Source organism: Lathamus discolor, chromosome 13 (genome assembly GCF_037157495.1).
Source record: "Lathamus discolor isolate bLatDis1 chromosome 13, bLatDis1.hap1, whole genome shotgun sequence".
Lineage (NCBI taxonomy): Eukaryota > Metazoa > Chordata > Aves > Psittaciformes > Psittacidae > Lathamus > Lathamus discolor.
The window spans coordinates 6087480-6112088 of record NC_088896.1 but is presented as its reverse complement, the minus strand read 5'-3'; the positions used below and the strand labels follow the sequence as shown (position 1 = coordinate 6112088).

Sequence of the window (24609 nt, the reverse complement as noted above, 5' to 3'; positions counted from 1 at the left end):
CTTTTGGCTGCCATAGACACAGCTTCTAAGAAGGAGCTGCATCAAAAGGCTGAGGGTGTTTGTTCCAGCTGCCAGCCCTCCCCAAAGCAGTGTTACCTTGGCTTTTCCAGTTGCTTTGCTCCAGTACCCAGAGCTGCCACCAAGCCCACCTTTTAAGACAAAGGGGGGTTCGGAAACAGCAACTTCTCCATTTCCCCTTAGTTTGGATGGCCTTGAGACAATGGGTTGAGTTTTAGGCTCCCCAAAAGCAGCACCGACCGCAGCATCACTCACTAGTAAGGGCGACCCACAGAGCAAAGTAGGGAAATCAGTTTATTTCACATGCAGCAGATCGAATGCATTGGAGATGTATGTACAGTTACAGCTGCGGGGGTGAGCAGGAACGTGCTCACCCTCCAGCCAAGGAACATTCAGAGGTTTCTTTTCCAAAGCTTGTAACAACGCATTTCCACACAGCAGGACTCGGGAAGCCTCTCTCTGTCCGGCTGCACAGCGCGGGCAGCGCTGACACAGAACAAAGCCAGGCTGCAGAGAGCACTTGTGCTCCTCTGACCTCCCCGGGGGCACAGCGAGACTCACGCTGCACCTGCCGCAGGCCACGCTGCCACCTCCTAAGCACCACCCTGTGCCTGCTGTGTCTAAAGTGCTGGCTGAGGCACAAAGAATTCTCTCCTTGTCCCCTAGCCTAGTCCATCGCCTTAAAACTGCTCTTTAGGCATCCAACAACCCGAGCTTCAGCCCAGGCATTTACAGCAAGTTCCTTGGCTGAGCTTTGATCCATCCTTCAGGGGTTTCTCCAACTGGTGCCTCCCCTGATCAGGGCCCTCAGACCTTCAAATCCACCGAGTTTTGCCCCTCCAGTGATTTTGCTTTACAGCACAGTAAAGGAAACGCAGCTGCGTGTGCAGCCATGGGGTTTACAGCAGCACCTTCTCCAGTTCTCCTGCCTCAGGCAGAGGTCTCCTCCCATGCTTCAGCTGACAGCTCCCACCCTGCCCTGGCAAGTGCCTGGCAGCACTGAGCGGAGTGCAAGGACCTGCCCTACCTGTGCACGTTAAAACCCCATTACTCTAAACCAGTCTCAAAGCTCACTGAGGCACTGCTGGAGACTGGACACAGGACACAGAAGAGGAGGGGACTGCTGGAATCACATCCTTGTGACTTAAATCTTGCTTCTGTAGTGGATGGGGTTGGCTTTTCTACCTGCTCTAGTGGAAGGTGTCCCTGCCCATGGCAGGGGTTGGAACTGGATGAGCTTTAAGGTCCCTTCCAACCCAAACCATTCTGTGGCTCTATGATTCTGCCCCCGTTAGCACACAGCTCCAACATCCAGCAAAACTGCTTCCACTTGCAGAGACAATTGCACTTGGCCACTTACTTAATACATTAACGGGGCATCAAACCCCACACATGCACCGTCCCAGCCCAGAGGAGCATCCTTCCATTCACTGACTGCTTGTTCCTATTTAGATATCCTATAGCTCTATTATTTACATCTTGTATGTCATTGTACTCAGCTCTATAAAACACAGTATTCAACTACAATAATAATACTGCCCGCACGAGGGGACACGAGAGGCATCTCCTGATCCCTGGATTCAGTCGCTGCACCTGATTAGTGATTGTAGAGACATTCCTGCACGCCGGGTGCCGTCCTCCACCAACGCTGAGCCCTCCATCCCAGCCCTGTTTACCTCCTCACTACAACAGTTCCTCTTTTCCCACATTAGGGAATGCGATGAAGGTAGAAAAATAACCAGTGTAACCACCTGCATCCAAACCCCAGCTGCCCCGAGAGGATACAGAAGGGAGGCAGCAAGTCAAATACAGACCAACTAAAGACAGAGCAGCAGCACACAGCACAGAGCGAGGGGCTGCTTATGTTGGCTGCAGGGAGCGAAGCAGCAGAGGGGGAGGAAGGGATTTAAGTGCCATTCCAGTGTAAAAAATCAGCATTCCCTCGCGGATCCAGCGTTATTGCTCCACATGCGCAGCGGGTCCATGTGGCACTGAGGAGGTGAGGGTCCAAGGGAGAGCGTGTGTAAGGGCTCTGCACTGAGGAAGCTCACGGCATCATCGCCCCACCAGCCTGCGGTATCTCTGGACAGCAGCACAGGAAGGAGCCAACTAAATCCCGCTCTGCTGACAGCTCTGCCCTCAACATACAATAGCTTCAAGTTTAACGGAGTGGAAGATAGAACCAGACTCGCCCCGAGGTCAAGATGAAAGCACCCAGCACTGCCTGGTACCGGCTGCCACCTCAGTCCATGCTTGGCATCAGTGTTGCAGGACCCCTCCAACGTGGGGCAAAACATCCTGGACTAAAGCTACAAGCAGAGTGGTCAGGACATGTAAACAAAGCTGAGCATCACCAGTGGACAGCACGCGTGTCCCTCGCCACGCCACAGCCATTCCAGTCCTGCGGGAGCCTCTCCTGGTCCTGTCACAGTCTCTGGCAGTGGCCCAAGGTCATAGATTCCCCCATTGCTCTACGGGGGGAAACTGATCCACTTCGCCCACCTCCGTGCTGGGCTGGTCTCCCAGCGTGAAGGTCAGTCTGTATCTGAGCCTCACTTTCTCCTGCAGGTGAGACAAAACCCAAGAGCAACGTGAGAACAGCTCCGGAACAAAAACGCGGTTACAGCTCTACGGAGAGCATCAGACTCGCTGCAGCACACAGCAGGGGGAAGAGGGCCTTGCTGAAGCCCATGAAGTTCAGCTCTTCACCTACTTCCCTGACAGTTTTTATACCACAAAAGCTTTATTGCTTATCATGGAGCAGCAGGAATGCCCTGTTTGCACACACGTGGCCAGCACCACTGAGCCTGAGGAATGCTGCTGGAATCCTTCAACACTTCCCAGATTAAATTCCTCATCATGTGGAGGAAGATGAAGTAATTCCTGCTCTGCAAACCTCCGAGTGAGACAGCAAGCAGGAGACGGAGCCAGTCCTTCCGTGAGGGGATCACCCCGCACCCCACAGCGCTGTTCAGCTTCCCACCAAACCCCTCTGACATTTATCCTCAAAGCTCTCAGCTGGTTCTTTAAGGACCCTTTTGCTTTAGCTCTCAAGTAGCACCATGTAGATGAGGACATCTGCGCTAACCCTGCACGCAGCGCTGAGCTTCAGGGAGCGGGCTGCTTAAATGAGTCGCCGCAGCAAGAACAAGCAGCTGCTCAGGTGCTCCCCGCACCATCAGCAGAAAAGGAAGTGCTGACCACGTTGTTTCACTGGTCACGGGGACATGCCCACAGAACAAGGGAACAGATGGGATCTGACATCTGTCTGGTGGTTCAGGTCCATCAGGCTACAGCCTCAACACAGCAAAAGTGCATCTACAGCACCAGCACCACCAAAGCCGGACACTTCCAGTGCACAAGAGAGTCAAAGTCCTTGTACAGCTCCAACTGCCACCCCTTACAGCTGAGCCTTGTATGTCTGTAGCCCTTTGGCTGAGAGAAAGGTCCTTCTTGTCGCTCTCCTCACTGACACAGCCTGCTGGGGAGGAGCCTCCCTCCAGGCCTGAATTCAGACACCAGCGTTATTGCAGTAACCACCTCTGGAGGGCAGGTTACAAACAGCTGCATCTGCCCAGATGTTCAGTCCAACCCCCCCCAGAATGCAGCTTACATCAAACCCGGCAGGATAAACGCCAGGGCCCCGCTCACCTTCGCAGGGTTTGCCAGGAGCATGACTTGGGTGATGGCAGCAGGCGGCTGGATGGGGTTGAACGGAGACAGCTCCGTGCCAGAGGGCGGCTGGAGCTTCACTTTCATGGACTGCAAGTGAAAAAGAAAGAGGAACCTCAGGGATTATCTCCTGCTCTGGGGGCAGGGAGAGACGCTTGCACCGGCGGGGGAGGCAACAGCACACATCAGACTGAAGAGAATCAAGCCACATGTGAGGATGAGGAAACAAGAGCCACCCCTACACGACAGGAACACGTTCCTGCATGACTGGAACAGGTACTGAGAAGGCAGCCCAGACTAAAAGCATCGGTCAGGTGAACACCAACAGCGCCTTCAGCTGCGTGCTCTTTGCCAGAGGTTTTAATGCGAGCACCTTCCTGCCAGCAGCAGATCACAGCTGAGATGGAGCCAGTTTCCAAAACACAAAGCTGCCCATCCCGAATTATCCAGGTGCGTAAGACCCGAACGGAACACACTGCAGACTCAGGCTGTCTTAAAAACTGATCCTGAAGACCTGAAGGGTGGCTCTGTCCATGTACCTGTCTGTCTGAGCCACCTCCATGGACACACACAGCTGGACTGGTCCTAGATAGCAACTGAAACAGAACAGTGCCTGCAGTGCTTGACTTACCCTACTCAGTGTTTTCCGCCTCTGACAACCACCTTTACGTTCTGGGCACAGGCAGAGCACAGCCTACAGAAAGGCACAACCAGGCTGCCCCAATTCCCAAGTTCACATCCAGGCCTTCCCAAAAGCAGTTTCCCATCGCTGTGGGTCTCACCCCATCCCTACCTTTGGCACAGCAGCCTGGAGCACGATGTTCTTCACAGGGAGCGGTGCCGTGTTCAGCATGGAGACCACCACCACCAGCACATCCGACCTTCCCGGCGGGCATTCCCGGGCAAAGTGCAAGAGGATCCGGAAGCCGTTCTTGTCGTAGGCTGTCACTGGGAGGGCACTGCCTGCCACAGGGAGGGAAGGGGACAGGAATGCAGGTTTATGGTGCAGAACGTGACCTGTAGCAGCGTTAGGCACTCTGACTGTTCAGCTGGGACACCTCAGCCTTTCGCTACTTCATGAGCTTGGGGAAGAAACTTTGCTTTTCAGGAACATTCACGGAAAGGTGAAAATCCCAAAATACTCACTGGGTTTGATGGATTCCAAGGGAACGTGGACACTGGCCAAGGAAATCTCAGGTGCTTTCACGGGACTGCCTTGCTGCTGGAATGATGCGGGCTGGAAGAGAGGGCTTCCTGAGCCAGCAGGGCAGCTGCTTGGGAAGGGAACTGGAGGGGCCGCAGGGGCAGTGGCTGGCAGCCCTGCAGGCGCTATCAACGGGGCAGAGGTGACGGTGGTTGGCAAAGCAGCCCCAGGGAACACTGAGGGTGTCACCATGCCTTGGGCGGCAGTCCTGCAAGAGAGACCGGAAAACATGGGAAATGGAGCTGGAAGTGAAGCAGGAACGTCACCACAAACCCAGAGGTAACAGCAGATCTCGAGGACACAGCAGTGGCCTGGAGCCAGACTGGAGTCTGTCACTCAGTCCAGTCCCATGTAAGGAGGAGAGCTACAAGGGAAGCCACGCTGGTAGGGTCAAGCATCACTTGTGTAAGTCAAGAAGGAAGCAGAGTCCCACCATAGCAAAGGCTGGCAAGGCCAAGAGGGGCAAAGCCTCTGTACCTCACAGCACACATTTGTTTCAGGCCAGAGCACGGCTGCTGTGCTCTCCCTAGTGGTGCCTGCCCTTCCCTCCCAGAGGTGGGACCCTCCTATCAGTCTGTAAACTGAAACCCTCTGAGGAGACAAATCCCAATCACACATTTCTACCCAAACAGAGAGTTCAGCGTCTGCCTCTGAACCTGCAGCAACCTTGGCTTTCGCAGTGCAGAGACAAAGCAAAGTCCAGGACTTTTGGTTACCCTTTGGCTTCTTCAAGGAGTTGTCCCAATGCATCCATCTTATGTGACATATTGCTCCCCACAGGCGAGCTGAAGTACCCAGGAGCAGCTGGAATAGTCTTAGGAGGCCCCACAGGGGCGGCTGGTCCAGCAGGGAACACAAACGGTGCCGAGTTTGGTGCTGGGATGCTGGGAGCAGTCTGAGAGGCTGTGAAAGCAGAGGGCAGCGTCACTGACGTTCCACACGCGGTCTGGGATGTGTGATGGAGAAGAGGGTTCCCTGCGGGGTTGCAAGCAACAGTCACCATCTTCGGGTTAAAGAAATCCAGGTCCAGCTGGTCATTCTGAAAGAGAGGACAAGGAGATGCTCTAACTCGCTGCTACCCCCCGTCGTGGAGGTGTTACAGAGGGAGATAGATTTACCGCAAACACAGGTGCTGGGTGGCAAGCAGCAAAGTCTGTGGCCTATGTCAGGGCTACATCTGATCTGTAATTTAAGCAAAGGAAGTGCTAACATCATGGGGGACAGATGGGGAACTGAGAAAGCCAGGTTCAGGGACATCTACTCTGTTTAACACACAGCTATCCCTGATTTTAGGGCTAAGCCAGACTTCCCCTCAGGAAGAGTTGCCCTGTGTGCTCCTTCTGATGCTTCTCAAGGTGACACAGTGAGTTCTGAGATCTCCCACAGTGACAATCCCTCCCCTTTGCCCCAGACCCTCCTTCGTACCTCAAACATGCTCCACTGGTTGTTTTCTGAGGTCTCTTTTGCTGCTGCAGGGGCAGGGTCATTCAGGCCTGAAAGGAAAATCAAGTAGGTGACTGGAGGAGGAGGACACGAGTGAGGTGTCATCCCTTGGCAACTGTTTCAGTACCATCAAACCACTCGATTCAGCTCTGCCAGAGCCCAAGAACCTGAGAAAGGCTGAAATGGGCTGGAAGTCTATGATGAGGAACAGACTGACAGCACCAGTAGCTGACAGCCACCCCCTGTGCTCTTCTAACCCTTCCTGGTTTGCAGTGTCTTCTGCTGTTCCTATCTGGGCTCCACAGGCAGGTGTTCTGCCCGCTCCTACACACAACCCCTCTAAGGCACCTTGTTCTTCAGCACTCTTTGGTACAGGGGTGAAACCTGTACCAAACTGCATGTCCAAGCACCTACAGGGACCAACTGCAATTACACTCGAGTTGCTTCACATGCAGCCGAGTCTGGGAAGATCAGAGTTTTTAGTCCTGACTCAACGACCAGGTCTTATATCAGGGATGATGCAAGGGAATGTCCCCTGGACTTCTTTAGAAACCAAAGGCATCTCATGCTCCTTTTTGGCACGCCACACGCAGCCAGCCCTCCCTCATGCAGATGGAAGAAAGCAGTCTTTGTCAGGCACAGACTGAGTAGCCCTTTTGTGGGCCCCTCAGTGTCTTACCTAAGCACAGCAGCTCCTCATCCAGCAAGGACAGGGAGCTGCTGCTCTGCTGAGCGGGTGCAGCTTCCACTTGGCCAGAGGAGCTGCTCCTCAGGGGTGCAGATGCCTGGGGAGGAGGTGGGAGGATGGGGATTTCGGCTGGGGGGGCTGGTGTCAGGGTGCTGGGTGGCAGTGGAGGTGGTGGGGTGCTGCTGACGTCCAGTCCAGCCAGGTCAATGAGGGTGTTGAGGTTACTGGTGGAGTTACTCCCTGCAGCGGACAGGAGAAGAGCACTACTAGGAGAGAAGGCAAAAGGCTCAGAGCAAAGCCAATGTACAGAAGAAATGATCAGAGAGATGGTTTAGATCACACAGATCCTCATTTTATCTCTTTGTAACACAGAAAGCCCATGTGCTTTCTACCTCACCATTTGCTGTCCAGAAGCTACTTAAATCAATCAAGACACTTGGAAACTTCTATATGAAAATCAGCACCTGCTCCAACCTCAGTGCTTCTTGTAGTATAATTTGTACTAGTTTCAAAGCCTTATGAGCTCAGATGAGGCTTTGGCAGATCCTACAGAATTACAACAAACAGGGCTACCAAGAGCTGAAGAAAACTCATACTCTCTTGGATCTTTCTACTGAGGAGAGTCTTGTCTCCATGAGATGCTGCCAGGCAGCATTGTGCATTCCTCTGCTGCTCTCCATCCAGTTTAACTGACTCCCCAAAGGTAACTCTGCCACACACATGTGCGGAGCTTTCAATGGTGAAGCTGAAGTGTCAATGGGCAACTGGCCTTAATTCACAAATGGAACTGCTGGCAAAGCCAGGAACAGCACCTGTGGCCTGGCTCCCACCCTCCGGCTCTTGCCCTTTGATAAAATCATTTTCACCTTGCGTGTCACCATTAAGGACAAATGTGGAGAGGAAAATGAATGGAAACTTCCAGCCACATGAACTATTCAGATGCAGGTTTGCTGCTGCTGCTATCAAAGGTTTCAATAATATGGAATGAGCAATGGAAAATGCAAAGCTGCAGCACTGTTGCTCATATCCAGGACTGTTTATCCACTGCTTAGGAGCTGTCTTGTCCCCCTCTGATTGAACAAACTGTTGGCCACAAGAACCAGCAGTTTTCTACTTTAGCACAATAGGAAACCCTGTCCAAAAGCCTTAGGATTCAGGATTCAAGACTGGAACCGTTGGCTTCCCCGGAACTCACCTTCCACTACAGACATCCCCGGGAGATCCACTTCACCATTGAGTACTTGCCCCTCTATGACTTTCTTATAGGAATTGATCACACGCGATAGATTATCACTGGCCTGCAGAATATCCCCTACATGTGAGAGAGAAACAACTTCCAGGACCTCAGTCGTGTTGCTCCCACTGAGAGCACCAACTGAATAACCAGCAAGAAAATAACCCATGATTATCTGGCAAGGAGCTCCATTACTCTCTACCTTTGCCTTGCTTCTCCACACAATACCCTGACCTTCCTAGGTCCATGCGCATTACAGTAACAATATAAAATTGAGTCCAAAGCTTTGTCCCTCACAGCAACTCCCTTCCCCTTCCGAAGCAGCAGCTCTCCCCCATTAGCACCCCCAGCCTCCCCTGACCATCAACTCTACTGTCAAGTCCTTGCCTGAATTGAAATGATAAAGAGGCTTTTATCTGCTTGTTCAAAGCAAAGTGCATCCCAGTGAGGAGGTGTCTTTCCAGCAACCGTTCCCCTGCTGAACCCTTGCACAGTCACAGGTCACAAAAGCAATTAGCAAAGGAGAAGTGGCACTCAGCTCACCCAAACTGCTGTCATTATCCTCTGTCTCACTGGCCAGCTTGAATAATGTCCTTCGTTTGGTTTCACACCTTTCACAGAGCTCCTAGGAGCAGAGAACAGGACAAAGGGTTTCATCAGCCATCAGCAGCAATACCAGGCAGCACAGAATGACTCCCCAGGCACACTGGAAAGCCCAGAATAGAGGAACCAATCTCCCTGTGCCAGTGTGGCTGGACAACCAAGATCCCTGTCCCTGCCCTATTAACAGAGCTGTGAAGCATTACTTTAGGCTGGGAATCTAAACACAGCCTGCATTTCAACACAACATCGCCCAGCCCTCCCTCACATCAGCACTTACGGCCAGCTCTAGTCCCAAAGACATGTTCACTCCATGCACTACAGCTAGTCCCTAACAGCCACAGGAAGAGCAGAATTGTACTTCAACTATTATGCTTCAGTTGTGCTGTAACCACTACTGGGTCTGCAACTGCACAGAAGAAAGGTGGGAAGAATGAAATAGTTTCACAGGAACAAACCAGTGTCTTAAGCTTCTTACCCCTGTTTCAGAAGCCTGTTAAAATGAGTCATTTTAACTTTTAAAAGCACAACTCTTCAAGGCCCTGGGCCTATCCAACCATCTTTGGCAGCTGGTTTCATTTTACCTTTCTGATGGTCTCCCAACCTTCTAACATGAGCTAAAATTCTTCCTTTGAAGGGGAGGATGTATTTTCTGCTTTTAGTTTATCCATCCACAGTGCTGTAAGGGACAGATCTGATCTGCAATCACTGTGGCCTACCAGCAGCAGGAATTACAAACTGCACCTTCTTGATTCTGCCATGTTGCATCTTCAGAGCACAGCTGCACCGTACTTCAAGCATGTGCAAACCCAAACTATTACCCACAGAGCCCTTTGGTGAAAGGCTTTAAAAACAGTTCTTTCCTGCTGTTTCCTGCTCTTGTTTCTCACCATTGCTCTCTGGTTTACTGCACTCTTTGTAATTCTTTGCAAAGCTCAAGTCTGTCAGAAGAAAGGGCTGACTCCAGGAGCAGCTCAGACCCACCTTCATGAGCTCCCTATCGGCCTCTGATGATTCCTCTTTGCTGTAATGAACCAGCATCTCATTTAGCAGCTTCACGTTGTTATTCACTTCCTCCAGCGTGTGCATACGCTTTGTCACCTTCTGAATCCGAGCCTCATCCTTCAGGGAGTAAAACACAGACATAAAGTGAGTTTCCCTGTAGAGGTCCATGGTATTACAACGGCAGGTATAACCTGTGTCAAATAATGTCTGTTTAAACTAGAAACAAACCAACCACCTCTCCATTCACATGAAGCTTTGCTTATTTTATTACCTTTTCCAAACAGTCTCACTAAATAGACTTTGATGTATAATTCTACCACTAAAAATAGAAAAGCTCCTTTCTGAAGAAATCCAGAAGATTGATTTTTTTTGGTCACTTGATGTCATTTTACAGAAAAGATGAGTTTGAAGCAAAACATTTACTAGAAGCAACAAGAACTCTCTGGTCAAAAATGTCCACCTATGGATTTGAGATTCCAGCTACAAATGCAGGAGAGTCTGCCCTGGGGCCAAGAGGAGCTTGAATGGAAACACTTCAATAACCTACACATCCTCTTCAGTCTAGAACCTATCGTCTTTTTTTGCCGGAATCCCAGTGAGTCATTTCCTGGCCTCCAGTTTCTAATGACTGCCTGGGGTGGATGCATCAGAGCTCTACAAACAGGAAGGTGTTTCCATGAAGCCTGCTGGTGAGAAGACACACTCCAAATGACTCAATCCTCAGTATCCAGGGGTGGTACTGCAATGCTCCACCAAAGCCTGCCATGAAATACCATCTCGAGCGATGAGAGTGTAATTCGCAACAAGGGGTATTCAACCCTTGCCCCTTCTTGTCCCATCCTCCACCAGAGAAACCAACTCCCACTTGCGAGCTGGAGTCAAAATCGCAACGTGTTCATGTCACACAGAGCCCTTTATTCTGGCACCACAGGGACTAGAAGCAAGTTAGCACTGCCAGAGATTTTTGGAAGAATAAAAGGCTCGATGTCACTGGTGGTCAGTCTCATCCAGTCCCCACAGCTTAACTATGGGATGTACTAACACAATGCTCCTGGAGCCTGAGGAAGGCAGGTTCTACCATTCACACGATTCTAAAGCTCTCCACCAGTTTGAAATCAAATTGCTGGAAACCTCGAGAGCAGATTGCTAACTGGGACCAATCCTACAGGAATTTCTTACCTCTTTTACCATGGATTTGATAAGTTTGTTGGCCTCTTGTAAATCATCTGGGTTTTTGCTTTTCAGCAGTTTGGCTAGAAGCTGTAAGATGAGAAGAGGATATTTAGGAAACAAACAAAGACCCTTTGACAAAGGGAAGCAGAGAAAGGAATCTAAGAGAACAATTCAGAGGAAAAGAGATACGGCCCCCTGTCACACAGCTTACACTGCTGTAGTTACAGTGACTTCAGGAGGAGTCATTTATGCTTTATTATTTTATGTGAGTTGCTGTATTCTTGCTTCTACACAGGACATTTGCTGTGAAATCTCAGAGACTTCAGACACAAGATCATTATTCCTCCCATATATCATTCCTGGTCCTAAGTGGTGAATGTTCTCTGCCTTTAGTACTACAGCAGGATGGTGCTTTAACTAGGAATAACCTCATAATGGTGACACAGACAAGGCTTTCACTTGAACTTCAGGTCAGGCAGATGGACAAAGCAATGAGTTCTGTGCAAGTCCACACCACCACCCCAAAACCAAAAGCTGAATTTAGTATCTTTCCTTATTCTAAATGTGCGCTGACTAATCACTTTTCATTAGTGATTATGGACTAAGGCTTCACTGTACCTTGGATTTCTCCTCATCATCAAACACAGGGTTTTTGGGACGAGGCGGTGGAGAAGGAATCAGGGTTCGGTCTGCAGGAATCACAGGATCAAACATAACGATCCCTGAAAGGAGAAAGGGAACCCACGTGGGTTTGCACATGCAGTCACCCCAGGCAGTGCACCCAGTTACTCACAGGCCACTATCAAAGCCATACACAGTCAATCTCTCCACTGATCCCAGCACACTGCCCCAATGAGCAATACAGGATCAATATCACTGAGCATGCTAGCTGGAAAAACACAGTTTTCTTTCAGAAAGAAAGACCAAACCCCCACAAATGTGTTGCCGTGTCCATATTGCTCCTCTAATAGCTCAGTATAATCAATAGCTCTCCACTATTTGTCTTCCCTCCTTTTTCTTTAGCTACTGAAGCACTAAGCCCAGTCCCAGACAACCCAGCTTTGTACAGACTCAAGGGCACGACATCTGTTTGTACAAGCTGAGCAGGAGAGCAGCAGTGCAAAATGGGGTGATGAGCAGACTCCTAACCATGACTGGGGGAGGAGCTAAGTCCCTGTTTGCTCCATTGTCACATCTTTAGATTCATGCTCAGCCTTAAGAGCTTTCCTGGAACCAATTTTCCTTGTGTTGAAGCCGCATCTTCTCAGCTGAGCTTTTTTCACTGTGCCTACACAGGAAATGTGTTATCAGCTGAACTAAAGGTACAATTGTAAAGTGACCTAGTTAAAAGAACTATATAGAATCACAGAATGGTTTGGGTTGGAAAGGACATTAAGATCATCCAGTTCCAACAACCCTGCCATGGGCAGGGACACCTCACCCTAGACCATATCATATGTGACACTCCTCCTTAAAACCAGGCTGGAGGGGATGTATGAATTAGCAGCCAACTTCCTACCTTGTCGCTTCAGCATGTAGTAGGCATCCTTGATTTTGGATTCTTCTGGCAGTGCCACTGTCCAGCTGTACAGCAACTCAATGACTTTGGTCTTCACCTTCTCTGAGACTCGGTCTCCCAGGTACTAAATGTGTAAAAAAAGATGTAAATTCTCCATGTTTCTTTCTTTTTTTACAAATAAAGCCCAAACCCACAGAATGGAAGTTGAGTGATGTACAGTAAAAGGTGTGCAACCCAAGTGCCACGGTTATCTAAGATACATCTTATTAAGAGGAAGAATTGCTCCTCTAATATATTTGAAGTAACAGTGAAGAGAAGCTTTGTGATTACCTTTAGCAAAGGACAAAGCAGCTGTTCTGTGGCTTTCAGGGTTTTGCTGTTTAAAAATTACAGCAATACAGATATCCACCCCTTTCCTTGTCCCCAAAGAATCTGGGAATACTTGGCTGCATCCATCATGCCATGTGGTGCCCCTGTCTATTTATCACCACGTGAATGTTGAGGGACTTAGCCAGGCCCTCTTCACCCAGCAAGTCAGCAGCAGAGTGAGGACTAGAACTCTCTGGTGTGTTGCCAAGTGTCTTGTTTTAACCTTTGTATCATGCCTCTCTTCCACTGATGCTGGAGTTTGGTTTGGTTTTTAAAAACAGAGATTGATGGTAAATAAGCACAACTTACTGAGAAGAGCAGTAAGCAGAACATAAACCAACCAAAAAACCTTAGCTAAATGCTCTTGAGTGTAGGCTAATAACTGCAATGAGCCAGCCAGAGCACTGTGAACATTTTGGATGCTGCCTGCAAAAGGCTAAATAAGAAGCAAATGCAGCCATACAGCTCAGGGACTAACCTTTGGAGACACGACTTTTATCAACTCGTTTAAGAAGCGAAACTTTCCTACTTCATTATGAAATCTTCTCCCACAGTTCTTCATACAAGCTTCTAGCACCTGCATTCAAGGAAGAAAAACAGGGCTGAACTGAACACAAAGCCCTGCAGTAACTGTGTAGCTGTGTTGTGCTTATAGAGGAACTCAAAGACCCATGTCAGCGAGACACGTATTCCTGCTCTGCAATACACGAACCTCAGATCTTTAGAGGTGACACATCAAGGCAGGCAGGTCTCCCACCCTCAGCTATGTATATACATGTTTAAGTCATCTCATCATTAGATCTCCTAACAATGAATACAAATCTTGCCCAAAGATAACAAACAGAAGCAGCTAAAACTAAACCAGAGTTGTTTCTGACTGCTCCATTGAGCAATGTGGACACTTCAGTGAGGTCCCTGTGCTCCCACTCCCAGCAGAAGGGAATCAGGGCTTTCAGCCCCAGAACTGACCCCACTGACACACTATGCACCCCTGATACCCTGTGCAGATGACATGAACTGATACATAAGTGGATTGAAGAGGAGGGGTAAGGACTACCTACTGTCAAGGCTTGGACTGCCTCCCATTCCTGTGGCGACTGGATTTTATGAGCCAGGAGTCTCACAGCTATCTGTGGCCTGAAACAAAGCAGATCCCCATTACAAACAGAGCTGGTAAACGCAGTGAAGGATGTTTCAGACTTTCACAAATTTTGCTGTTTAAATGAGCTGTCTTTCACATAACTAAAGGGCATTAGTACTTTTCATCTTTCCCCCAGTGTACAAAGGCTAACAGGAGGCATCTTTGTAAGGCTGGGTGTTTGCACATAGGAAAGGAAGCGAGGGCTCGTTAGTCTGAGCCAGCAATTCCAGATTCCTCCTTGGGAGGGGCCAAACAACTCCCAGTCCAGTTCCCAGCCCAGGAAATCCCTTCATTTCTTGTGCATTAGTTTCATTTTTCCAAAAGAAAACTCTTCTCCCTTAACTCCCAGGAATGCTGTAGCCCAGGAGGTTTCCTCAGTTAAGTCTAGTAATGTTTTTAAGGGTGTGAGGCCCATCAGGCACTAATAAGAGTTATAACGCCACTTCACAGCCTGGCAACCAGAGGAACGTCGGCCAGATGAGAATCTGCAGCTGCAGAACTAGGGGCAGATTCAGAATTCCCATTCTCTTAGTGCTCAGCCTGTGTATAAGCCATGCATCCCAGAAGAGAAACCACACTTCATAGCACCTTGTTTCTTTCATAGCCACATCCTCCTTGTGATATCAGCATATATAAAAGACAACATGAAAGTCCAATGATCAAGCGATATACTTAAAGCTGTGAATATTAATTTATGAAGCCTAGAGCACTTTGGGACACCCACCCTTCAAGTTCTTTGTTGATCTGGTCACAGAATCCGATGATGTATTCCCAGTCTTCTTGCCTGTTAGATGGGTTAGTGGCTTTATCTTTGGCAAGGGAAAGAGAATATATTACCAACCAAGCAAAAGAAACAGTAGAAAAGGTCATGCACTTCCTAGACAAAAACATTTGACATCTTTTGCCAACTATAAAGGAGGAAGAAGTTCACACAGAGTCTGTCTGTTCAGAGAAAAGGGTGTGTTCAAGCTGAAACATCCAAATATCCAGCAGGAATCACTGCTTCCCAAAAAGCCAGGTGCCAAATCTCAGGTACTTATAAACATGTTATTGCCATACTCTAAATGAGAGCACAAGATAAAACACATGAGCTCACAGAGCTTCCCTCTGCTTGAATGCTCTTTCTGTTTGGCTCTAACTTTAAACTTCTTAAAAGCTAAACCCTCACACTCTCTACATAGGAAATTATTAATGTATTCCCTGTAAGTTTAGTGGAAGAGCTGGAACATCAGATGTTTAATACAGGCATTTAGCATTAAGTATTGTTTCAAGAGTGCCAGTTGATTTGTTAGATGCCTTAGCATTCCTTCTGGGAATTATGAAGTGAAAGACATTATTATACATTGAGTTGATCTTGCAAGTAATGAACACTCCAGCGTAGGCCTGATCAGCAATTCAAACCCTGCATGCTCAGACTGAGAGATCAATGCTTTACTGACTGGGCTATTTCAGGCTCCTGAAGGATCCTCCCCTGGGTACCAGGACCTCACTTACTGTGCTGATTGCAGAATAGTGATGCTATCAGCAGCTTTTTTGTTATGAATGCATCTTATCCATGTATTCTACTTCACCCTGATGGAGCACTGGATTTACAGGAGACAAAATTCCTGCTTTAACCTAATTTTCCAGTTAAGATGAGCAGACACGATGATTTTTCTTTCCTGTAAGGGAAGAAACAATGCTATACATCTCAGTGCTGGCATTTAAGGAGCCTTCATAAAAATTTCAATACAATGAGATGTAGAAAAGAAAGTATTGCTTAGCTAGACAGTACAAAGCAGATGAAGGACAGGGAACACATCCCTCTACCTTCATCATAGAGGGAAGCATAACGAACGCCACACATGCTACATTACAAAGTGTCGTTGTTTATCATCATTAAAACACATCCTTTTACCTGTCCACAGGTAGGTAAAACCAGCTGCCAAACATAACAACCCACTTTCACAGCGCACCTCAGTCCTACTGTGGCAATCCTACCAGGTTTGCTTGTATTTTCTTCCTCCTCAAAGAATAATTGTAAAGCCATTCTGTAACTTATTCCATGGTTTTAATCTGGAAAACACTCCACAGAGGTGAATCCCTATGCCTGCTGTTGACTTACATGGGACCCTGAAGAAGCAGAAGGCAGGCAGAGAGGACAAGCTGGAGGATCCCATCCTGTCATACAAAGCTAATTTTTGAACTCAAGAGATTCAAGAGAGGCTCAATTCAAAGCACAGCTGCTGCAGAGCCAAGCAACTGTTCAAAACATATGGGACACTTCAACCTGGTTACCACTCACAAGTACTCAGCACCCTGGAAGCATCAGGAAACCACAGGCTCAGAACAATGTGAAGATTTTTCATGCACGTCAAATGGCATCACGCACAGCTCAGTGCTCCAAAGCACCTCTGCTGCTCTGAAGATGAAAAAGCACAGTTCTTGGCTGGAGTTAATGGAATGGATTTAATAACTACAGGAAGAGCACAAATAAATAAGGATGCTCAAGCACATGAACTCTTTGTTGGTTGCACATCCTGAAAGTAGGAAAAAGCTGCAGTACAAACAGGAAAATGTAACCAATGCTGCCATGTTCCAAGCATTAATTTTAAAGCTGGTCCAAACATCCCCAAAGATTGGAATGACACTGGATTAGTTCACACTCTCAAACTGAGTTTAGACTTATCTAAGTTCTTGCACCAGAAGCTCTCACATAGAGATAGCAAAGTCTTAGAAGGAGGTTACTGAAGGGAAGCTATGTTCCACATGAAGCAACTCCCTATTTCTAATACTCATAAAATCTCAGTGTGAATCCCTAGATCATAAAAGTTAATAAGCTTGATCAGGAGTCCTGCCCTGGCTCTGGAGATTGATGTGTTTGCATGACACAACACAATGGTGTGTACGGATCCTTACTACCATCTGAGTGCAGCCACACGAACACAGCATCCCAAGTGAACTAAATTTCCCTTTGCAGGACGGACATCCCTACATGAAGCTGAACCATGTCTATCAAGGCATAACTTAAAAGTCCTCTATTTTTATGCAGAACACTTAAGATGTGGGCAGGGAGCTCCTCTGCAGTGCCTTATAAATACGCTTCAACATTTACATGAAAGGATTCACTCCAGGAAGGAGAGTTTTGTACTCTGGAATATCAAATCCTTGGACACATAAAGTTGCTTCATACCTGACCTAAGCACCAGGGCCATCCAGGCCTCAGCTGCTCTGACAGACCCTGGAACACAATGAGGCAATGTTCAGACGCATCATTAGATATGAAACAAAGGTGCTTCTTTTCTGTACAGAGAATCAACTGTTGGAAGGCAGAGAAGCACAGACCATTAACTGACTGGTAATGAATGCTCATATATTTCCCAGGTTTACTTCTGAAACGAGACAAAAAACATCCCAAAAAAGTGTTTCCCCAGGTCAGGCCTGGTACATAGAATCATAGAATGGTTTGGGTTGGAAAGGACCTCAAAATCATCCAGTTCCAACCCCCCGGCCATGGGCAGGGACACCTCACACTAAACCATCCCACCCAAGGCTCTGTCCAACCTGGCCTTGAACACTGCCAGGGATGCAGCACTCACAACCTCCCTGGGCAACCCATTCCAGTGCCTCACCACCCTAACAGGAAAGAATTTCCTCCTTAGATCCAATCTAAACTTCCCCTGTTTCAGTTTTAACCTGTTACCCCTTGTCCTGTCACTACAATCCCTGACGAAGAGACCCTCCCCAGCATCCCTATAGGCCCCCTTCAGATACTGGAAGGCTGCTATGAGGTCTCCACGCAGCCTTCTCTTCTCCAGGCTGAACAGCCCCAACTTCCTCAGCCTGTCTTCATACGTGAGGTGCTCCAGTCCCCGATCATCCTCGTAGCCTCCTCTGGACTTGTTCCAGCAGTTCCATGTCCTTTTTATGTTGAGGACACCAGAACTGCACACAATACTCCAGGTGAGGTCTCACAAGAGCAGAGCAGAGGGGCAGGATCACCTCCTTCGACCTGCTGGTCACGCTCTTTCTGATGCAGCCCAGGATACGGTTGGCTTTCTGGGCTGCGAGCGCACACTGCAGCCGGCCCATGTTCATTTTCTCATCGACCAGCACCCCCAAGTCCTTCTCTGCAGGGCTGCTCTGAATCTCTTCTTTGCCCAACCTGTAGCTGTGCCTGGGATTGCTCCGACCCAGGTGCAGGACCTTGCACTTGTCATGGTTGAACTTCATAAGGCTGGCATCAGCCTACCTCACAAGCGTGTCAAGGTCCCTCTGGATGGCATCCCTTCCCTCCAGCGTATCAACCGGACCACACAGCTTGGTGTCATCGGCAAACTTGCTGAGGGCACACTCAATCCCACTGTCCATGTACTCAATCCCCAGCCCAACCATTTCAAGCTTAACAGCCCGATTTTGTTTGTATCCCCAGGAGGAGAATGCTGACCCATGACAATACAAGGGAAAAAGAACTGAGGACAGTCACAATACTTTACCCATCTGCATCTACCATACAGAGAGGCACTGCCTAAGCCTGACATGAGTGAGACACAGCTTCTTTTTGGATGCAGTAAAGGCAGTGCTAAAGTCAAAGGATCCAGCTGTGTTTGTGCAACTGCCATTATTTCCTAACCTCCTCTATTTCAGCTCAGTGCAGCAGAAGAGCCTGCTGGCAAGGAGAGAACAGCAAGAATCACCTTCTTTCATCCCAGCTGCCCGAGATGAGGCAGGAAACATGAAGATGCTAGATCATCACTGGCTGAAGTGCAGATCTTGCTGCAGCATTAAGACACGAGGATGATGTTACTTCATGGGTCTATGACTCCACCTGATGACAGACAGGGCAGTGTGGAAGGTACGGAGGAAAAATCATTGGCAGGAGGAAATTTTCCACCTTCTGTGTCTGGGAAATTGGAATTCCAGAGCAATCCCAGCCCTTCCCATTAGGAAGGGCACAGCAGGTGCTCACCCTCAAGGTTAGCAGTGGGGACAGCCTCGCTTTGTGATGGTTACAAGAATAAAGCCCTCAGGAGGCCTGGTGGAAGCTGCACAGCCTCTGCACCAGGCTGCACGACTCCAGTAATTCACATACACTAAATGCTCTGTGCTCCTCTATGATGGGAGGAGCAACAGAATCACACCAGCACAAATCACTGTGGCAGTGACCTGGCATAAAAGCATCCTCTGAAATGAGAGTGCAACCCTCAAGCCTTGAAAAAGGTGTACACCTCTGCAGGCAGGCTCACTGCACTACTTACAGTGAGTAAGGCTTTTGTAACGCTACCCATCAGCATGTGTTCTCCTGTGCAGAACATCCTACTGCTCGGCCAAAGAGGGAGAAGTTATCTCTTAACATCCACAATTGAAAAACAAGCTCACAAAACAAACAGGCAGGAAGCTTTCCAGGCTACACAACCTAAAATAGCATTCCTACTAGGGATATTTTCACACACAAACTGAACTCGGTGAGTCAGTGCTCCTGAGAGGAAGATTAAAAGGATGGGATGTGGGTGTTTCTTCATGTGTCTCACTGGCTACAATAAGAGATATTGACAAACTGTGGGTGTTCAGAGGAGGAGCAAAAATGGTGAGGGGCCAGAAGGCATTGATCTAAAATGAGAAATAAGGGCTGAAAATGTCATTTCACCAGTAACTCCTGTAACAGATGAGGATACTGGGTATGTGCTGGAGTTTTATATAAAAATACCAAGAAAGAACAAGAATTAACCTTGTTTATAGGAAGATAACTCTGAAAGGGTAAGAGGCTTTACACTCTATGATATTTAATGACCATCTGCTGTTTGCCTATTGCCCAGCTACTTCAGAACTCCACTCACTGCTGCAACCAAACAGCTATTATAATAAGAAGACATTCCATACAACGAGCTGCTGATGCCCAGGACAGCCTCCCAGGGGCAGCAGCAGCAGCCCCTGTGCATGCAATATAGGGAAAACAACCACTGTTATGACTGATTCATTCAAGAATCACCTCCGGATCTGCCTGCACCGTGTTGGGATCCTGCAGCACCAGGTTCTGTATAGCCAATAACCCCAAAGCCACCCGCCTCCCAGACACTCAATGAGGAGATACTCAGCAAAGGCTGGTGATGAACAGGCTATGTTTTGGGGTTTAACCTGTGCCTGATGTGATGAAATATACCTTACCTTGACAAAGGGGCTTTAAATATGCCAATGTATATGGAGGAGACACCCAGAACTCCTGCCCTGAAACTGCAGCTAGGCACCAAGCAAAAATCCATCTGCTTGACGATCATGGTTGTGTAACACAGGAGTACAATTTACTAGGTAAATCCCTACCGCCCTCAACCTCCCAACAGCACTAATCCTGTGCGCTTCCCTAACCAAAACCCAGGAGAGGGGAGAACACGCGTATGAACCCTCACGGTCAAAATACCCCCCAGCAGAGCGAGCTGAGCTCCAAACCTGCCCGTCGCTCACACCTCCCAGGCAGCACATCGAGTAACGGACCCAAACCACAGCAACACCGCTACAACCACCACAGCCCCGCGCCTCTGTGGCACCGCGGGCGCAGGACACCCGAGCGGGCGATCGATGGCCGCGACCCCCGGCGGGAGGCGAGGCCTCAGCCGCTTCCCCCCGCGCTGGCGGAGGTCTCTGCTCCGGGGGACCGGCCCCTGGGTGCTCCGACCCCCCTCGGCCTCCCCTGCACGGCCTCCGGCTCGCTGAGGCGATGGGAAAGGGCCCGGGGCTGAGGGGGGCGCGGTGGGGCGGCGATGGGAAGGGCCCGGGTGGGGGAGCCGGGGCTGAGGGGGAGCCGGGGCTGAGGGGAGCGGGGACCCCGGGGCTGAGGGAGCGGCGCTGAGGCGGGGGCTCCGCGGGTACTCACTGAGCCACGACTCCAGGCTCTCCCCTTCCGCCTCCGCCATGTTGCCGGCCCGGCCCCAGGCCCCGCCCCGGCCGCGCGAGACCCGCCGGTGGGGAGGGGGCGTGGTCAGCCTAAGGACCGCCCTTTCAGGCCGCGCTTGGCCCCTCCCCTCAAGGAAGATGGCGGCGCCCATGGCAGCGGGCTTGGGCGTGCGGCTGCGGGCATGGCTGCCGCGGTAAGCGGGCCCGGGGCGCGCTGCACCGCACGCACACACGGGGCTGTGCGAGGGGGTGGTCCCCGGGCCCGGCCGCACGCGGGTTGCGGTGGTTTTGGGCTGCCTGCGGGGCTCGGGGCAGCCGCTGTGCCGGCGGAGGGGCGGGGGTCTCGGTATCGCGGTTGCTCCGCTCCGAAACGCATCCAGACGCGCTTCCAAACGAATGGAATTGCGGTGCAAGGTGCTCGCCCCGCTGCCGGGGCACAGGGCGGTGTTCGTTCGAGGCACACGCAGAGGGGCCCTCAGGGAGCGTCAGGGTCGGGCAGGGGCCCCGTGCTGTGCCTGGGACTTGGGCTCACGCCCGTCCCCTTGGCGTGGCCTGCAGCAAAACTACTGATTTATGGAATCACAGAGGGGTTTGGGTTGGAAAAGACCTCAAGATCATCCAGTTGCAACCCCTGCCACGGGCAGGGCAATCTTCACTAGACCAGGTTGTCCAGAACCACATCGAGCCTCGCCTGGAATGTGTCTTGCAGTAGACATGCAGCAATGGAGAGGAAGGCGGAGATGTCTCCCAAGTGCAACGTGTCCATCTGAGGCGTGCTCACACCTGCCCGCATCCCCGTCGTGACATACCGTGTGTGCCAGTTTACAGCCCTCCTTCTCTTGCTCCTCGCAGGCTGACGCAGGTGAGATGGAGCCGCTACAACCCCAGTTACATAGAGCCAGAAGTGAACAAGGAATTGTACCGGAAACCTCCAGAGGAGCTCACTGAGGAGGAGAAGGAGAAACTGGAGCTTAAGGCTGTTCAGCCCATCAAAGCTGCACCCCCCACTCTCTCCAGCTCCGTGTTCAGCGACCCCATGATCAGGTCAGAGAAGGCACCGTCTCCTGTGGAGCCACAATACCTGGGAGCTGTGCCTTTATTTGCTGTGCTGCCCTTGTCTTCTGTCACAGCACGATCCCTTTATTCCAGGTTAATCTTTTCCCCGCAAAGCCAGTGACTGGCAGTGATTAGAGATAATCACAGCAGATCCAGCAGCACCCAGATTTAATGACAGGAACAGCACAAAGGGGGTGGCTTCTTTCTGTGGGTGATGGAAATCGGTTCACCTTTGGCTTTGTGTTTGCAGTAAATTCACCAATATGATGATGAAGGGTGGAAATAAAGTGCTGGCCAGAAGCCTCATGGCTCAGGTGAGAACTCACATTTCTTCTATTAGGTTAAACCAATACAAAATGGAAGGCCGGGATGTCATGCTCACTGGAATAAGGAATTATCAGAAGTCAGGTTATCCCTGCACACACTTTGCTCTCACTGTTATTTACCTGATAAGGCATTTTGTACAAGCCTCAGCCTCATTCAGCTCACAGCCCAGGTGGTGGGAGCCTAATGGAGAATGTTCTCTTTCCACTCTTCAGTAGCGCTTGGACCTTACGTACTGCGTAAACTCAGAGAATACCTTTAAAAGTATAATCTTCTCAAATAATCTTCCTTCCAGCTCTTTCGTGCCTTATTTTCTGTATAATTTGCCAATGGAATCTCACAGATGTGTCACAGCTTTGACCCCTGCTCTGACCTACAGTAACTGGTATTAGCTGATGGTCCCATCTGGTCCATTCCATCCTTGATAGTCCTTGAAACAAGGACACACGGTGCCCAAATGCTCCCCAGTTGCTCAAGTGAAAACGGGGTGCTTGTAAAAGTGATGAACCTTCATGGAGTGGGATAATCCATCTGCTCTGTATGTCTCTTGTCTTTATCCCAAGACTCTAGAGGCCATTAAGAGAAAGCAGCTGGAGAAGTACCACAAAGCTCCAGAAGATGAGAAGGAGACAATCGAATGCAACCCTTATGTCATTTTCCACCAGGCTCTAAAAAACTGCCAGCCCATCATTGGGGTCAGCAACATCACGAAAGGAGGCAAAACCTACCAGGTGAGTGGGGGGCCTGGGAGCACATCTGGATGGGAGAGGGTTAGGGAAGCAGATGAACTGGTTTCCACCCCTTCAGCTCAAGCTTTCCTTCCCTTGGGAAGAGAGATGCTTTGCAGTCTGGATTAAAACAGCACCTAGAGCTTTGTCCAAGATCAGGCCCCCAGCCTGTGAGCACGGTAGTTCCCTGTCAGCAGTGGTTTCTGCTTCTCTGATGAGACAAGGAGTACGCAGCAAATGTTGCCCAAGAAGGCAGAGATCAGTGACAGGCAGCAAACAAATTGGCAGTCCAGGACTATGGGTGTCATCCTCTGTGCAGCACCACATTGCTTGGGTAGAGGTCCCAAAGCCCTAGGGCAGGTCACTGTAGCGGAAAACATCAATTAGATACAGCGGAGGGTTGAAAATGAGCAGAACCTGTCTCTAAGTACAAGCTCTGCAACATGGAGACCTGATGGGGAAATAAGACGTGGAGGCATTTCTCTGTCATTCTGTGCAGGGGAGTAAGGACCATCTCCCATCTCTGCAGCACAAACCAGCCTGGGCCCAGCTCCCAGACGGCCCAGAAGTCCTTACAAAGCCCATTCCAAGGCAGTACCAAGGCTGATCAGAACATCCATTTGGTAGCAGTGGCCAGTTCGTGTGGACAGGAGGTGAACTGGGACAGATGAGCTGCTGGGCGCTGGTTTTACTGCAGAGAGCAGCATGGGCTGGACCTGTGCGACTGCTGGAGCAGAGCAGGTTCCTGCCCCCTCAGAGTGTGATAACCGTTACGGGTTCAACCTTCCCCAGGTGCCAGTCCCTCTGAAGGACAATCGGAAGCGCTTCCTGGCCATGAAGTGGTTGATCACTGAGTGCAGGGAGAACAAACACCGCCGGACACTGATGCCTGAGAAGCTCTCCCAGGAGCTGCTGCAGGCCTACAACAACGAGGGCCCCATCATCAAGAAGAAGCACACGCTGCACAAGCTGGCAGAGGCCAACCGGGCATATGCCCACTACCGCTGGTGGTAGGGACTCTGCATGGGGCACGGTGCCACCAGCCCCAGCGCTGCCTGCCTGGGGGAAGCTGGGGAGAAAGAAGAGGGAAAGGGGGAAGATCCCTTCCAAACAGCTTCTGAACTAAGCCAGGGAAAGCTCATCTGATCCCACAAGGTTCCTCTGTGCTTGTTTGGATGGGGAAAGGAAGAATATAGAGTTACCAACCCCTGCTCTGGTTATTTCATCATCACTTCCCTGTAAAGACAAGCCTTGAGATGTTTTCTTAAAGCAATGCTGCACAAAGTAATCTTCCACTTACCTTTACTGGGGACCTGTAAGTCTCTGCTCCTGCAATCAGCAATGGTTTTGGCTGCACAGCTAAAAACAGAGCTGGATTTTTGTCACACCACAACACTTTGAATGGTACAAAAGGCAATAAAAGGCCCTTTTTCAGTTGCTTCTAGTCATCAGCAGCATTGTCTGCACAGGTTTGATGGGAATAACAGCAAAATAAAACCAGTTGTATGGGAAAGGTTTCTCGAGTCCAAACCTTTGTTGCTTGACTCTCAGACTGCTCTTTCCAGTAA

At 49.8% G+C, this 24609-nt stretch overlaps 2 protein-coding genes across 7 annotated transcripts; one reads left to right on the top strand and one right to left on the bottom strand.

Annotated features, from left to right (window-relative positions):
- Nucleotides 1–294: 294 nt before the first annotated feature.
- GGA3 (golgi associated, gamma adaptin ear containing, ARF binding protein 3) lies at nt 295–21016 on the bottom strand. 5 transcript variants are annotated; one of them, XM_065693414.1, is made up of 17 exons: nt 20914–21016; nt 14791–14875; nt 13987–14062; nt 13404–13502; nt 12557–12680; nt 11656–11759; nt 11044–11124; nt 9844–9981; nt 8803–8884; nt 8221–8337; nt 7017–7265; nt 6320–6387; nt 5611–5933; nt 4837–5102; nt 4484–4653; nt 3670–3780; nt 295–2580 (listed from the first exon to the last, which is right to left on the bottom strand). In XM_065693414.1, exons 1-17 carry the CDS (start codon nt 20951–20953, stop codon nt 2470–2472), a joined length of 2244 nt encoding a protein of 747 aa, XP_065549486.1. In that variant the 5' UTR covers nt 20954–21016; the 3' UTR covers nt 295–2469. The 5 variants fall into 5 exon arrangements, with proteins under 5 accessions (XP_065549486.1, XP_065549487.1, XP_065549489.1 ...); XM_065693415.1 differs by having other exon boundaries at nt 14791–15727; nt 20914–20966; XM_065693417.1 differs by having other exon boundaries at nt 14791–14850; nt 20914–20954.
- A 6-nt stretch (nt 21017–21022) lies between these two features.
- Nucleotides 21023–24554, top strand: MRPS7 (mitochondrial ribosomal protein S7). 2 transcript variants are annotated; one of them, XM_065693431.1, is made up of 5 exons: nt 21023–21127; nt 21786–21977; nt 22240–22303; nt 22877–23044; nt 23834–24554. In XM_065693431.1, exons 1-5 carry the CDS (start codon nt 21072–21074, stop codon nt 24053–24055), a joined length of 702 nt encoding a protein of 233 aa, XP_065549503.1. In that variant the 5' UTR covers nt 21023–21071; the 3' UTR covers nt 24056–24554. The 2 variants fall into 2 exon arrangements, with proteins under 2 accessions (XP_065549503.1, XP_065549504.1); XM_065693432.1 differs by lacking the exon at nt 23834–24554 and adding an exon at nt 23541–23793.
- Nucleotides 24555–24609: the final 55 nt, after the last annotated feature.

What these genes read in the sequence shown, in the direction of transcription:
- GGA3 (XM_065693415.1), bottom strand. Translation starts at nt 14,957, where the DNA reads ATGTTTTTGTCTAGGAAGTGCATGACCTTTTCTACTGTTTCTTTTGCT. An exon ending in TGAGGAGCTGCTGTGCTTAG is followed by an intron (nt 6,388 to 7,016) that starts GTAAGACACTGA and finishes TTTTCCTTTCAG; the next exon opens with GCCTGAATGACCCTGCCCCT. An exon ending in TCCTGGCAAACCCTGCGAAG is followed by an intron (nt 2,581 to 3,669) that starts GTGAGCGGGGCC and finishes TCTCACCTGCAG; the next exon opens with GAGAAAGTGAGGCTCAGATA.
- MRPS7 (XM_065693431.1), top strand. Translation starts at nt 21,072, where the DNA reads ATGGCGGCGCCCATGGCAGCGGGCTTGGGCGTGCGGCTGCGGGCATGG. An exon ending in TTCAGCGACCCCATGATCAG is followed by an intron (nt 21,978 to 22,239) that starts GTCAGAGAAGGC and finishes TTGTGTTTGCAG; the next exon opens with TAAATTCACCAATATGATGA. An exon ending in CCAGAAGCCTCATGGCTCAG is followed by an intron (nt 22,304 to 22,876) that starts GTGAGAACTCAC and finishes CTTTATCCCAAG; the next exon opens with ACTCTAGAGGCCATTAAGAG.